We start from the raw sequence: 14306 nt of genomic DNA, 5'->3' as shown, positions 1-14306 counted from the left end.
GAAGACACCTTTCATATGATTTATGACCAAAAACGTGACAGGGTCAAATAGTTCTGTTTGTTGTGGAATTTAATATCTGGATGAAATTGATTGCTGGCTTCAACAAAGAATTACAGCTAACTTCCAACAGCATTGCAGTGAATCACTGAAAAGGAAAATAATTTCGACTAGACTCGACTAAAAAACGTCTATCATTAAAGCACGCAAGCTTCGACGATTTTCTAACACCAGTTCCGGGGTCACCGGTGGAGAAGGGGGGGGGGGTTGCTTCATGAGCAGACGTCAAATATCTGCACGAAACACTACCAGATAATTTTTTGAAGATACGAAATTGTTTTTACGAGCAAATATGGAGGACAGCAAATCGATAACGAAGGCGGCAACAATCGGTTAACTTTACTGATTGAGCAAACAACAAAATGCGTTAATGACGGCCGATATGTCTCCTAGCTGTGTCCTTTATTCAAGTCAAATATTGTTTTATTGTTTTAATGTAAAGAGTGGGCTACTGTGCAAAATTGACCGGAAGACTAAGACTCGGGAGTATTGAAAGTCAATACACACTTTGCTTTCAAGAAATGGTCAAATTTTAATACCAAAACTTCCTTTTAGTCCAAGTTAAGATCATTTCAGAAGTGCCTTTTTAATGTTTTTAACTATTGGACCAGTTTTAATCAAGTAGTGTGTTATCCCGTTATTATAATTATTTGTTGTCAATTCAACGCCAGCTGTGTCAGAGTTAAAAAGCTATTTATTTCAAAGTGTGCCTGTGTGTGTGGAAGGGAATGTGTGGGAGGGGTACGAGTACATGGTAATGGTGGTGCGGAAAAAACAGGAATATACAATTATGCAAACACTTTGCACTATTGTTATTAATCTTGATGTCTCTGATGCAAATTGAAAACAAATTTACAAAAGACTCTGGGCCTTAAAATGTACCGCTAATTTCTTAAGCATTGCACAACTATTCCATTAGCAATTTCTTTAACTACCGATACTTGCCTTCCACCCCGCCCCTCCCCCTCCCCCTCCCCCCCCCCCCGACGCCATATATGTTCACGGTTGAGTAACATATAACTTTATTTTGTCTACCACTTGACAGTCCCTTATAATGATTGTTAACCTTGGCTTTAACGTAATTTGATTTTTCATTATTATTTTTATTTTCGATATTTAATAATAATAACGTAAGCTATCGGGTTAACCGCACCAAGGTGTGAAGATTTGCTCCATGAAACCATATATTCTGAGCCTCAATGAACAACTTCAAGAGTCTCAAATCATGTTTCACCAACTTTCCATGACCCACATATTACCTTGGACTACATCTACAAGTTCAAGACGGTTGAGTCCACTTTTATACAGGGGTTTATCAATCGGTAGCATTCAGGCGGTGTCGGGTGACTAAAGTCTTTGGTAATAGTCTCCACAGGGGCGCAGGAAATAGCTATTACGGTTACTTCCCGGCAGGGAGAAGAAGAAGACACACTAGGTTTAGTCGTAAAGGTATGAACTTCAAAACATAATCTACATTAGTGTACCGAGTCCTGAATGGTAATGTTTACAAACTGCTGCAAACACTTGTCTCGTCTTTGGAGTTAAGAAGTAAGGGTAAGTTATATATAGTTCGTTTATAGTAATAAGAAATCCAAAGTTTTCCAGCTCCCTAGTGAAATAGGCTAGTCTTTTCTCTTTTCCCTTTTTGAAGGAAAAAGAGAAAAGAACTTTGTAATATACAGAACAAGAGTTCGGAATAATACGATATCTTCCATGAATCTCTGCTCTCGTCTGAAGTGTGTTTTTGTTTCTGTATAGTTTACCGTAACAGCTGTTCATGATCATTTTCAACCTCGAGGTCTGCTGGCAACCTCACCCACCGAGGGAGAAGACTGATCACTGTTTTAACATAGTTTACAAAATATGTGCATGCTATGAACATGTTGATTCTCATAATGGTAGATAAGGCATATATAGACCTTTATATATCACATGACATTTTTCTTGATTACACTGTCACTCGCTGCAAGATTTATTGTCGAACGCACTGTAGACCCAAGTTACTTCATTGTAGCCGTGGTATAGGACTATATACTAAGTAGATAGGCCTATTCAAAACGTGGTAAAACTTGTTTGCACTGATTTATGGTGCGTTTTCTTTTAAACCGTTTGACAATAAATTCCCATGCATATAGCAATTAATTCAGTTAATCAGGTTCATACATCGAATTTCAGTAATAAAAATGAACTAATTCAGCAACTTTTCAAGTTTTTCAAAGTTTCGAAACTTTGAAAAACTTGAAGAGTTGGATCCAATTGGATCCAATTATATAGTTTCTTGTATTTGAATATTACTATATAATTTACTAATATTGAAATGTGAAATGATATTATTACATTATTTAGGGCTGTTATACCCTGGATTAATGGAGGATTATCCTGATTCCTAGCGATATAACAAGAAGACAAATGCTAAGTGTTTACAGCACATGCGGCCATATTGAACTGTTTATTTTCATCAGGTCACATGCAGGTCACAACTTTACCCAAATAGATGGCGTGATACTGATATATAACACTCCTTCCTACCAGATGATGAAACAATCAAATATTTTTCTTCATTAAACAACTCAACTTTTATTAAATCAATCAATCTTTTATCAAATCATAAACTCAACTTTTATTAAATCAATCAATTTTTTATCAAATCAAGCAACCAAAACTAACAACTTGAGGGTATAGTTAAATCTCTAACCTCTTGGGTGGTCTGACAACTCTGCCTGACCTGGTTACTGTAGCTGATGGTGCAGGTGACTCTGCTGCCACAACTGGGGTTTGACCTGTGTGGATAGGACTACCAGATACTACTGGGGATGTGGTGGAAGATCCTGGCTGATCCAAGTTAGAGCTCTGCCCTAATTCCCTAGTTGTCTGAGGTACATTAACTGGAACTGGCACAACATCAGCATCCATAGGTGAGTTGATGTTTGGTTTTCCAGCCATAGCATTTGCACCAGTATCGTCAGGGATAAGATGATCTGAGTGTACAAACCTACGATTATTGCCAGGGATCCTAACAATATATGTACGAGGCCCCTTGACTTTCACTATGGTACCAGGAATCCATCGATCCTTCCCCCCTCTAATATTTCGCACCCTCACTGGTTGATAAAGGTCGAACTGCCGCACTGATGAACTGCGGTCCCTTTGCTGTTTTGCAGCATCCTGTCTCTTTTCCACCTTCCTCTGCAGGCTAGGTTTCACTAAAGAGAGCCTAGTCCTTGGGGATCTCTTAAGAAATAACTCTGATGGGAGTTTTCCCGGTAGTTGTGTTCGGGGTATTTCTAAGAGTAAATAAAACATTAGCTACCTTGTGACCCAATGTCTCCCCACTTGACTTAGCAAAAGCATTCTTGAAAGTTTGAACATTGCGTTCTGCAAGCCCATTCGTAGCTGGATGGTATGGAGGAGTGAGAGTATGGTCCACACCATTGGACTTCAGAAAGTTCTGAAATTCCTCAGATCTAAACTGAGGACCATTATCACTTACTAGCTGAATGGGTAACCCATAACGTGCAAAAAGTGTTCTCAACACATTAATCGTGGCAGTACTTGTTGTGGTATTCATTGGTAATACCTCCAACCACTTTGAATGGCTATCCACCACTAGCAAGAAATTCTGACCTTTGACCTCTGCATAGTCTATGTGAACCCGCTGCCACGGCTGTGTGGCCCAAGGCCATAACAGCAATGGTTCAGGGTTAGGCGCCTTCTGCACTTGTATACATTGCGTGCACAGCCTAACTTTATCCTCAATATCCTTGTCTAAACCTGGCCACCACACATAACACCTAGCAAGTGCCTTCATCCGACTCATGCCCGGATGACATTCATGAAGTTCACTCAGGATAAGCTCATGCAATTTGGATGGAATAATTACTCTACGCCCCCAAAGAAGGCATCCATCCTCCAGGGATAGCTCATCTCTGCGTGTGAAGTATGGTTGTATGGCAGGGTCCACACAATGATTTGGCCAGCCAGATAGAGTAAACTCTAAAACTTTGGCTAAAACTGGGTCCTTGTCTGTATGTTTTGAAATTTCAGTCGCAGTAATAGGGGTTTCCATTAGGACTGTCTCAAAAACAAAATACTCCTCTGGGTCACCACTAGAGGCTTCCCCAACTGGGAGTCTGCTGAGCAAATCTGCATTTGCATTCTTTGCAGAAGAGCGGTACTCAATATTGTACTGATATGCGGACAATAACACTGCCCATCTCTGCATCCGAGCTGCCGCCAAAGCCGGGATACCATGTTTTGGTCCGAAGATCTTAGTCAACGGTTGGTGATCTGTGATAAGTGTGAAATTAGTGCCATACAAATACAAGTGGAATTTCTTGATCCCAAAAATAATGGCAAGAGCCTCTTTTTCGATTTGGGCATAATTCTTCTCGGTCTGACTCAATGTCCTAGAGGCATATGCTATGGGGCGATCTGAACCATCTGGATATCGATGGCCCAAAACAGCTCCAAGTCCACATGGACTAGCATCCACACTCAACACTAGAGGTTTATTTGGATCAAAATGGGTGAGCACCTGATTACTAGCTAAAGCATTCTTTGCATTAACAAAAGCTTGCTCACAGTCATCACTCCAGACCCAATTAATGTTGTGTTGCAGTAGGGCATACAATGGTTGCATCTGAGAAGAGAGATTCCTTACAAATTTGCCATAATAGTTCACCATGCCCAGAAAGGACTTCAATTCAGATACATTGGTTGGTCGAGGTGCCTTTTGTATGGCCTCGATTTTGTCCTGCAAAGGGCTCACACCTTCACTGGTGAGCTCATGACCAAGATACCTGATCTTTGATTTCATGAATTGACATTTTGTGCCATTCAGCCGAACATTGTGCATGTTTAACCTCGCAAACACTGCTTCGAGGGCCTTAAGGTGACTATTCTCATTCTCAGTTGCAATCAAGATATCATCTATGTAACAAAATACATTGTCTAATCCAGATAATATTTTGTCCATCGTTTCCTGGAAAATAGCTGGTGCAGTTTTCACCCCATAACACAAACGTTTTGGTGACAGTAACCCCTTATGTGTATTCATTACTAGGAGCCTAGCTGATTCGTCATCAAGAAACAGCTGATTGAAGGCACCAGATAAATCAAGCACTGAAAATACCTTAGGGTGTGTACCTCCCTGTGCCAGTTTTGCAAATAAATCATTAGTATTTGGTAATTTGTATCCCTCATCTTCAATACAATCATTCAAAGCTTTGTAGTCTCCACATACTCTTATTTCACCGTTTCCCTTCTGTACATGCACAACTGGTGAGGCCCATTCACTATAGTTGACTTGGGTAACTATATCATTCTTGATAAGTTTCTCATATTCATTTTCCACCTTTGACAACAATGAGTAAGGCACTGGCCTACTCTTTTGGTATTTGGGTCTACTTTTTGCTTTCACCCTCAACCTAGCAGAGAATCCCTTAATACCCATTTCACTTGATGAGAATATTTTCTGATTTTGACTCAACAAATTTTCCAAGGTTGGTGACACAGGATTCCCCAAATTTTGGATTCCAACCTTTGCTGGTTTTGGCTCAGATACCACAAAAATATTCTCCCAGTCCAGTTTGATTTTACTCAAGTGGTCTCTGCCGAAAAGGGATGGACGGCTTCCCTTGACAACCAATAAATCCATCCTACAACTAGTACCTCCATACTTTGCCGTGACTACAATACTCCCTATCACAGGCACCTTTTCACCTGAATAGCCACGTAGGGTTATATTGGTATCCTTTATGGGGTAATGGGCCAAACTGGACTTGTACACATGCTCCGAAATGGTGGAACGAGCCGCACCGGTGTCAATTTCCATGGTTATTGGAACATTAGTGTCCCCTACCACTAACGTAATCAAATACGGCTTATTGGTCTTTACACCTGATAATGTATGATATAAACCATAATGTAAATCACTTTCATCAGTATTAACACTATCTACATACTGTTCATTAGTGTCCTTATTACTAGAACTAACGTTAGGCTCACCATCCTCCATAGGCCTATAGCTAGTTGAGACGGAGTGGTTGCGGTGACCCCCTGTCCTCGTCTGATTCTGCGAACTTTTCTGGCTTTGAGGTCCCTTAGCCCCAGATCGGCAAGCTCTTTGAATATGACCCTTCTTCCCGCACGAATGACAGTTTACCTCGCGAAACCTGCAATCATCGGGCTTGTGGTTGCTTCCCCCGCAGCGATAGCATGATTGTGCACTGTTAGCTTGCCAGGGTTGCTGATTAGGCCTATTGTGCTTGTCGTTGTTTCTATTAGTCCCCTGACCCCTTCGTCCTTGACCTTGAGGGCTCCGCCAATTCAATCTGTTTGTACTCACAGAACTTCCTGCATCGATATGTTCCCTTGTTGCTATGCCAGCCATTTCGTCTGCAAGACACTTGGTTTTAGCTTTGTCAAACGTCAGATCAGCGGTTGAGAGTAGCTGCGTTTGAGTTTTCACAAATCTTGTGTGCAGCCCCGAGACCAGTCTGTCTCGCAGTGCCTCCAGTAGAAATGCGTTGAAATCGCAATGGGTTGCTAAGTTCTTCAAGCGAACAATAAAGTCTGCAACTGACTCGGTTTCAGACTGTGAAGCAGCCCAAAATTTAAAACGTTCAGCGATCACGATCGGTTTCGGTGAAAAATGTCCTTTCAGGATGGTTTTCAGATGCGCGTACGTCTGTGTACACGGCTTGTCTGGGCTACATACCGTTTTCAAGAGCTTGAAAGTCTCAGCGCCCACCATAGCGAGAAAAAAATTAGCCTGTCTCGCCTCGGCAATATCGTTTGCCACTATAAAGGCATCGCAGCGATCTGCGTAATCTTCGAAGCTTTCGACTGTGTTGTCAAACGGCCCGATATTCCCGTAAACTGCCATGTTTACAATACAGAAATATTCTGGGTTATATTATAGGTTCTTCCTTAGTTCGTCGCCAGTTTGTTATACCCTGGATTAATGGAGGATTATCCTGATTCCTAGCGATATAACAAGAAGACAAATGCTAAGTGTTTACAGCACATGCGGCCATATTGAACTGTTTATTTTCATCAGGTCACATGCAGGTCACAACTTTACCCAAATAGATGGCGTGATACTGATATATAACAAGGGCCTACCTGGTCATGAACCATTCATTTGTTGAAGTAAAAAGAGGAAATACAAGGTCATTTGCGTCGAGGCCTTCTTTTGATGTATGTAAGTGTGGGGCGGTATCAACAAAACTTTTTGGTAGTTTAAGTGTGGTGTGGGGGGTTTTTTTTGGGGGGGCGGGGGGCATGGGCAATGGGGTATTATTGTTTATCATCAGCTCTATCACATATCAGAATGCCTTTTGCATCAGTATTAATTGTTACTATTGTTTTTAATGTCCTTCTAATTTGAAACAGATTAGGACCTGAAAATTGTTAAATTCCACTAAAGAACATTGATTTCAACCATTTCATGTTCTTAAGCCCGACGCTTGGTTGGATATGGGCCTATACGCGTCGGTAACCACATTGGCAACTTTTTTACCACGTAAAAGTTACTCCATAATGGTGAATAAGCTAAGAGACCCCAATTGCGAAACCACATTTAATTCTATCCATATACAGGATTAATTCTCGTAAAAGAACAGCAAATTTGTTTTTGGCCGATTTGGCCGGATGTCTCACAGAAAACCTGGCACATTGAATTCTATGACACTGGTAACAAATTCTTACAAACCCCTACATAGCTCCTCGAGTGACCGACAACGAATCTTTCAATAAAATAAAACGGTTTCGAGAACGGAAATCGTTGAGAGTTTTTTCAATATGTTACAAATATGAATCATATACACGGGACAGTGTCATTTTACACCTAATATATGTCAACAGGAAGGAAGAAAGGATTAAAACATCAGTGGAATGGATTTCCACTCATGGAAATCCTACAACAGTATAGGATCGGAAGTGACGCATATTGTTTACACCGGTTATATTTCACGACGGTTTATTGCCCTTCCTTTAATCATAGCTATGAGTTCCTGTTTTGTGATACTATTTAGTTTATGTTAATATATTCTTTTGAGGTTTAATTCCTATCACGCGATGCTTCTCTGAGTGACCTAGCTTGGCATTATGCTTTACGTATATTAGTCAATATGGAGTATAATATATATATTATACAAAGCTTGTGCGGGTATGTGTTGTGTATGAGAAAAATAGGGAAAGGGATGGGTGGAAGAGATTAAATGTTCCTTGTTTGCTGAATTGTGTGTGGAGGGTATGTCCCGACCCCCCCCCCCGGCCTTTCTCTTTCTCTCTCTCTTCTTGTTTCAATCGATAGCTAAGCAACTTTATTTTACTCTAAACTTCCCTTTCTAGTCCACACAGAGGTTGGATGTTACCAAATCCTTTCGACAGCTTATATATTTCATTACGGTGTATTGCCATACCTTTAATCATAAACTTGATGCATTGTTTGGTACCCGGCATCAAGCGGTGCTCCTCTTTGTTTTCGTTTTTGTTAACAGTTCCTTTATGGAACACTCAGTTTACAGTAGGTGTCGAAATATGTGCGGGTGTGTGTGTTGTGTGTGTGGGTAGGAAAAAGAACGATGGTGATATACACAATCTCTCCTTACTCAGAGCACATAATCCCACCCCATTCACACAAACTCATACTTATTAGGCATATCTCTAACATCGATTGATCTCTAGACAACTCTATACTAATTCTAAACTTCTATTTCTTTTCCAAACAGAAGAAAAAATAACCAGCATCCTATCAACGAGAGAGGAATGATAAAAAAAGATAAAATATGGACTTCAACGGCCTATGCTATTGTGTTCTTCTGACGGTGACGTCACTCGTGACAGTAGTTACATCCTGTCCACAAAACTGCAGCTGCGTCTCAAGGTACGCTTATAGCGTTGACTGCGCACGCGCACAGCTTCCTGAAGTTCCTCCTGACATTCCTCAGATTGCGGAGTTATTAGATCTATCCGGGAACCAAATTACCAAGCTTGACAACGAAAGTTTCCCGTCTTTACTTTCACAACTAAAAGAATTGTACTTGGATACCAACTCTATTCAGACAATAAATTCTGGAGTATTTCTAAATATGCCAAATCTTACGTCATTGCAACTAGATAACAATCATCTATTAGAAGTAGCAGACGACAGTTTCCAAGGTCTTTCAAATCTTCAATCTCTGTTTATTTCGCATAACCGGCTCAGGCGATTATCAACAGCAGCTTTCAGAGGTCTAGATGAACTCAATCTCTTTGTCGTGGAAGGTAATAATCTAACTTTGATTGAAAATGGAACATTTCAATACCTGCCGAAGTTATCCTACCTGAGATTGCAAAATAATAAATTAACTTCATTACAAGAAGGGTTGTTTAATAGCTTATACAAGTTACGGGAAGTCTACCTTTCTGGTAATGATATCAGTACCATACACCCTCGAGCATTTTATGCAAATCAGGGTCTGATAAAAGTAAATCTGATAAACAATTCGTTAAACGCGATACCAGCTCTTCCATTTGCTGGGAATTTAACCACATTAATTCTTGATAATAACCTGATTACCTCTGTTTCCGCACAATCAGTTATGTACCGAGAAAAACTTGTTACTCTATCTATCAACGAAAATCAGATTTCATCAATTGAATACGAAATATTTCAACTTTTGCCTCATTTAAGAAAGTTTCTCTGTAGAGGAAACCATCTCACGTGGATTGATTCGCACGCAGGGGAGTACATAAACGAAACAGATACCATAGACTTCACCGAAAATCCTTGGATATGTGATTACAAGTTGCATTGGACAACACAGTGGTCATTCGACGTTAGCATTTTTGGCACATGTGGCTTTGCAAAGAAATACGCGGGAAGAACAGTCGCTTCGCTTTCTCCAGAAGACTTTTACGTAGCTCCGGAGAGAACTAGTTTACCTACGGAGTATGAATTTAATAATGATGAACCACTTACCATTACGTGCCCTGTATTTGCTTTTCCAAAACCCGACATTGAATGGTTTTACATGGGGAATGCAATCAAATCTACGTGCAATGACTGTGCGTTTCAACTCATGGGTGTTGAGGGTAGAATTGTCAACTCGAGTCTTTATTTTCATTCCCCACAGAATGAGCTAGAAGGTATCGTTCGTTGTCTTGCTTCGAACAAAGCTGGGAGACTTGAAATACAAATAAAATTGATTGACTCGTTACCAACTATTCATGCATATAAAGAAGCTCACATTGGAACCACGCCCTCTATAACATTGAATTATTCAGAGGAACCGAAGGGTAGCCCTACCCGTTCTTACTTGGTTTATATTATCGCAATTCTTGCAATTTTATGCGTTTTATCATTTGCAGGGAATGCTTACTTTTACCTTGATCGGAAAACACGTGTAAGAGTAGCGCCCATAGATTTAGAACCTACTTGAATATTTAATTAATAGAAACAGTCGATTGCCTATTATTATGTGCAGGACATTCCCAAGTATCTTGACTTGCTCTCTTTTATGACTTGTTCGTGCCTTTTTCGTCAACTTTTTTGTAAATACCTGTATACTTTTACGTGGGTTATCACTATTTATAGCGGAATATATACAAGATTTATATACATATATCAAGATATTGATGGATTTATACAACTCGCGTGCTCTGTTCTCATATTTATTAACAAACAGAGGTGTTTCAGCTGACTTCATGAGGTCACATGATTTGAAATGACCATGGTGTTATTTGATCCCACTTTTGATCAAATTGGTCTTATATTTGGTGAAGTCTTGCGTTGAGCTGCATTGTATTTCAATGTTTGAGCACTTAAACTGGATACCCTTCCACGTGCACACCCAACCCAAACCCAATTTCACCCCGTCTGCTCCTTACCATATTCTTGAGGAAAATCAAATCCAATATAGTCTGATATAGAGCATTGTGACATGTCTGGTCTTTGAAATAAACCAATATAAATTTACTCGAACGATTGTACCGGATTGTAACACTTCATGCCTATACATGTGACTCAACCATATAGAAATTGATTTCTATGGACTCAACTTATGAACATTTCTGTAGGTATACTCGTGCAATAAACCTCGCCCTTAAGAACAGATTATGAACGAATGGCTAAGATAGTATACCACTGGCACAACATTATGTCAAGTTACGCTCGTGAGGGAGACCCAGGATTCTCCCGTAGGTCTAATATGGCGTTGCACCCGTTCCGGTCCCATGCCAATTCAACGTTTAAGACGTGGAAAAAGTCTTTCCAGGACGCAGCGATAAACCGATGGCGCTATTGCTAATTGGCAACCAGAGCCGTACATAGAGATTAACGGCTCTGTTAGCAACATGCATGAATAACACAATGAAGAGACGCTACACCAATATGTATGTATTTCAGATCCTCCTGCAAGCAGGAACTCGCGAAGAAGCCTCATTGGCTTATCAAAGCCGCAAGCTGACCGAAGCCAGTCTCTTACATTCATATTTAACGTCCATGATTATGAATTGTTAATTGTCAACAACTCGGTAACTGGACGACATACATTAATCTGGGAGTGACTCGAACCGGGGACCTTATGATTGAAAGGCACCGGCGTTAACCACTGAGCTAACACTCCACGGAAAGGACCGCGCGCTCGTTTCCCGCTTCATCGGATAAGTGAAAAAAAAAACGAAAATGCTGCACGCGGAACGTTATGGAACGTTATGCTGCACGCGGAACGTTATTTGCGTTGATATTTCATCGTTTAAGCTGACTGCTCTATATTCTAGAATTCTTTTTGTCTATTTTGAAGTTGAGAGAAGGCTGAGACCAAATTTTCAGGAATCCATTCCTTTGTGAATTAAAAAGACAAAAAACAACCCCAAAAAAAACAAGACTTTCACAGGCGGCATGCACTGGTACAGAAAAATGGTGGTGACAGGAACGGACCCAGGATTTTATATAGGAGGTGGTGATCTAAAACATCCTCCCGTAGAATTTTTTTTTAAGACAACAAATGGTACAAAACTGAGGCGTATTTATATTATAAATCAGGTGTCTAAATGCAACGGCCCTGGGTTTCAACCGACACAAACCCTTGGGTCCGCGACTTGTGTTAATAGGGATTCAGATTCAAGTGGGGCTGAACTCATCGGGCTTTCTGATAAAGCTAACATAATGTTAAGGAAGGTCAATAAAAGTGCGGCTATAATATCCACTCTCCTTGCCGCGGCTTTTCAGTTTCTGTTCTATGCACTTCTATATGCACTTGCATTACAACAATATTTTTCGATTAGCTGTCAATTTCCACGTACGGGAATTGGTTTGATTTCGAATTTGATTTCCGAATTCGATCATCGGAGATATCAATCCAAACACTCAACATATTTCTAATGAGTGGGCAAGGGTTTTGTTGTACTTTTTCTTACTTATCTTCTTAAGAAGAGCAGTAAAGTTTATGGACTGAGCCCAGCTATAGACCTCGACGCATGAAAAAAATTTCCTTCGATGTTACCTCGGAATAGCATTTATCTGTTCAAAGATGATTTGTAATAAATTATCTTTGATAGCATTGTTTCATAGCGTCCTCTTTTAAAATTACGTCATTTGTGACAATAGATTTCGTCTGTCACTGCATATAGATTTAAAGTGTGTGTGCAGGGGCGTATCCAGGATTTTCTAACCCGGGGGCGCGAATTACTATAGCGGAGCGCCACCATCGGTTGGCGCGGAGCGTACAAGAAAATTTCTGGTTTTGATACCCCCAGATCACCGGAAATGGCACTTCTCGGGCTTGACAATGACCAACTAGATGTACACTTTTACCTGAGAACCAAGTATTTCCCAAAAGTTTTGTTTTCATCCATAACCTTTTTGAAGATTGTCACCAGTCACACATCATGTTCGACCTCATCGCATGTCCTGTGGATCATTGATTTTGTATAGGAAATTCTACGTCGCAGCCCACAATACCCGAAAGCCCCACTTTTCAAGGTTTTAAGCCCATTATTTGTTCAGAATGTTGGTCACGAAATTTTTGAAAATCCAGACACAGTTAATTTATTGGTGAGCAAATATTAAAACCTCTTATAACGGCTATTATAAAACTTGGTTGAAGGTAATGAAAAATAGCAGATATTTCCGATATCAGATTTCAGATATTTCGAAACCGAACACTACACGCAATGGCGTAGGAGGCGGGGGCTACAACCCCCCACCCCCCCCAACCAAATTTGTTTTCCCTGAAAATTCGGGCAATATGCTGAGAATTTTTCGGGCACCTACTGCAAGAAAAATTAATTGCAATGATGTAGCTTAAGGAAATGAATAGTTTAAAAATGATCTCCTTGGTAGTTAAAATAAAGTTCTAAGCTTGTCCGACTAATTCTCTATTACTAATGTAAAAGAGAGTTTTGACATAATTGGACCTCCATGCTTTTTCTCCATCTACATAAGACATTTGGTTGTTTACATTAGCATCCGGTGGTATACTGCGCAACTTTTACGGACCGTACGGTACACGATGGCATGCGATGTAATAACCGATGCTTGCTTATATGATGTTGACATCAACATGTTGAACGCGCGCGAAGCGCGCGAAAAATTTTGGTTATATTTTGCTGCCGTTAGTACAGCCCCCAACTCTAATTGGGCTCCTACGCCTTTGACTACACACATCGACAGTTTTGAGGCTGATATGATGTCATATCTGCTCTTTGCTTTACAAATCGTGTATCGAGTATTTTGTCAAGGGAGGGGCGAAGTCTGTAGGCAACCTATCTAAGCGTAGCGCCACCACGAGTTCGCGCGAAGCGTACAAAAACATTTTGGCCGAAAATGCATCCCAGATCGCTGGAAATGACACTTCCCAGGCCTTGTAAGATTGCATCTAAGCATTTTCTGTTTTGAAAATTACTAGCGATATCATAAAGAAAATTTGCTCAGGGGGGGGGGAGCGGTCGCCCCCTTCCCGAATTGCGTCATGTTTCCCGACGACTCTGTCGAGTTCAAGACCAGCCACAGTTGGCTATGATAGACCATATATATATATATAGATACATTAGTGAGAGATGAAAAATGGAAACGTCAAAAATGGAGTTGTCGGTGTAAGGGGTAGGGTGAGGCGCACGTCCCTTCCGTAATCCTCGATCTGTCACTGGCTACCCTGTGTATATAATAGGGATCAGCACTGTTATTATGACTGTTCCTCTTTCTCTTCCCGGTGTCTTGGCGTTTATCTTCTACTCCCTCCTTTCCTCCTTTTTCTTTTTTT

At 40.5% G+C, this 14306-nt stretch overlaps 1 protein-coding gene across 2 annotated transcripts; it reads left to right on the top strand.

Moving 5' to 3' along the window:
- The first annotated feature begins 1445 nt into the window (after positions 1–1445).
- On the top strand, positions 1446–12481 carry LOC139958935 (uncharacterized). Of its 2 annotated transcripts, none has more exons than XM_071956387.1 (2): positions 1446–1605; positions 8793–12481. In XM_071956387.1, the coding sequence occupies exon 2, from the start codon at positions 8850–8852 to the stop codon at positions 10482–10484; it is 1635 nt and encodes a 544-aa protein (XP_071812488.1). In that variant the 5' UTR covers positions 1446–1605; positions 8793–8849; the 3' UTR covers positions 10485–12481. The 2 variants fall into 2 exon arrangements, with proteins under 2 accessions (XP_071812488.1, XP_071812487.1); XM_071956386.1 differs by having other exon boundaries at positions 1446–1611; positions 8793–12479.
- The last annotated feature ends 1825 nt before the right edge of the window (positions 12482–14306 follow it).

This window comes from Apostichopus japonicus, chromosome 18 (assembly GCF_037975245.1).
Source record: "Apostichopus japonicus isolate 1M-3 chromosome 18, ASM3797524v1, whole genome shotgun sequence".
Lineage (NCBI taxonomy): Eukaryota > Metazoa > Echinodermata > Holothuroidea > Aspidochirotida > Stichopodidae > Apostichopus > Apostichopus japonicus.
Note: the sequence above shows the minus strand (reverse complement) of the source record. Positions and strands in the feature narration are given on the sequence as shown.

Bases quoted from the DNA above. Each gene is read 5' to 3' on its own strand.
- LOC139958935 (XM_071956387.1), top strand. From the start codon at position 8,850: ATGGACTTCAACGGCCTATGCTATTGTGTTCTTCTGACGGTGACGTCA.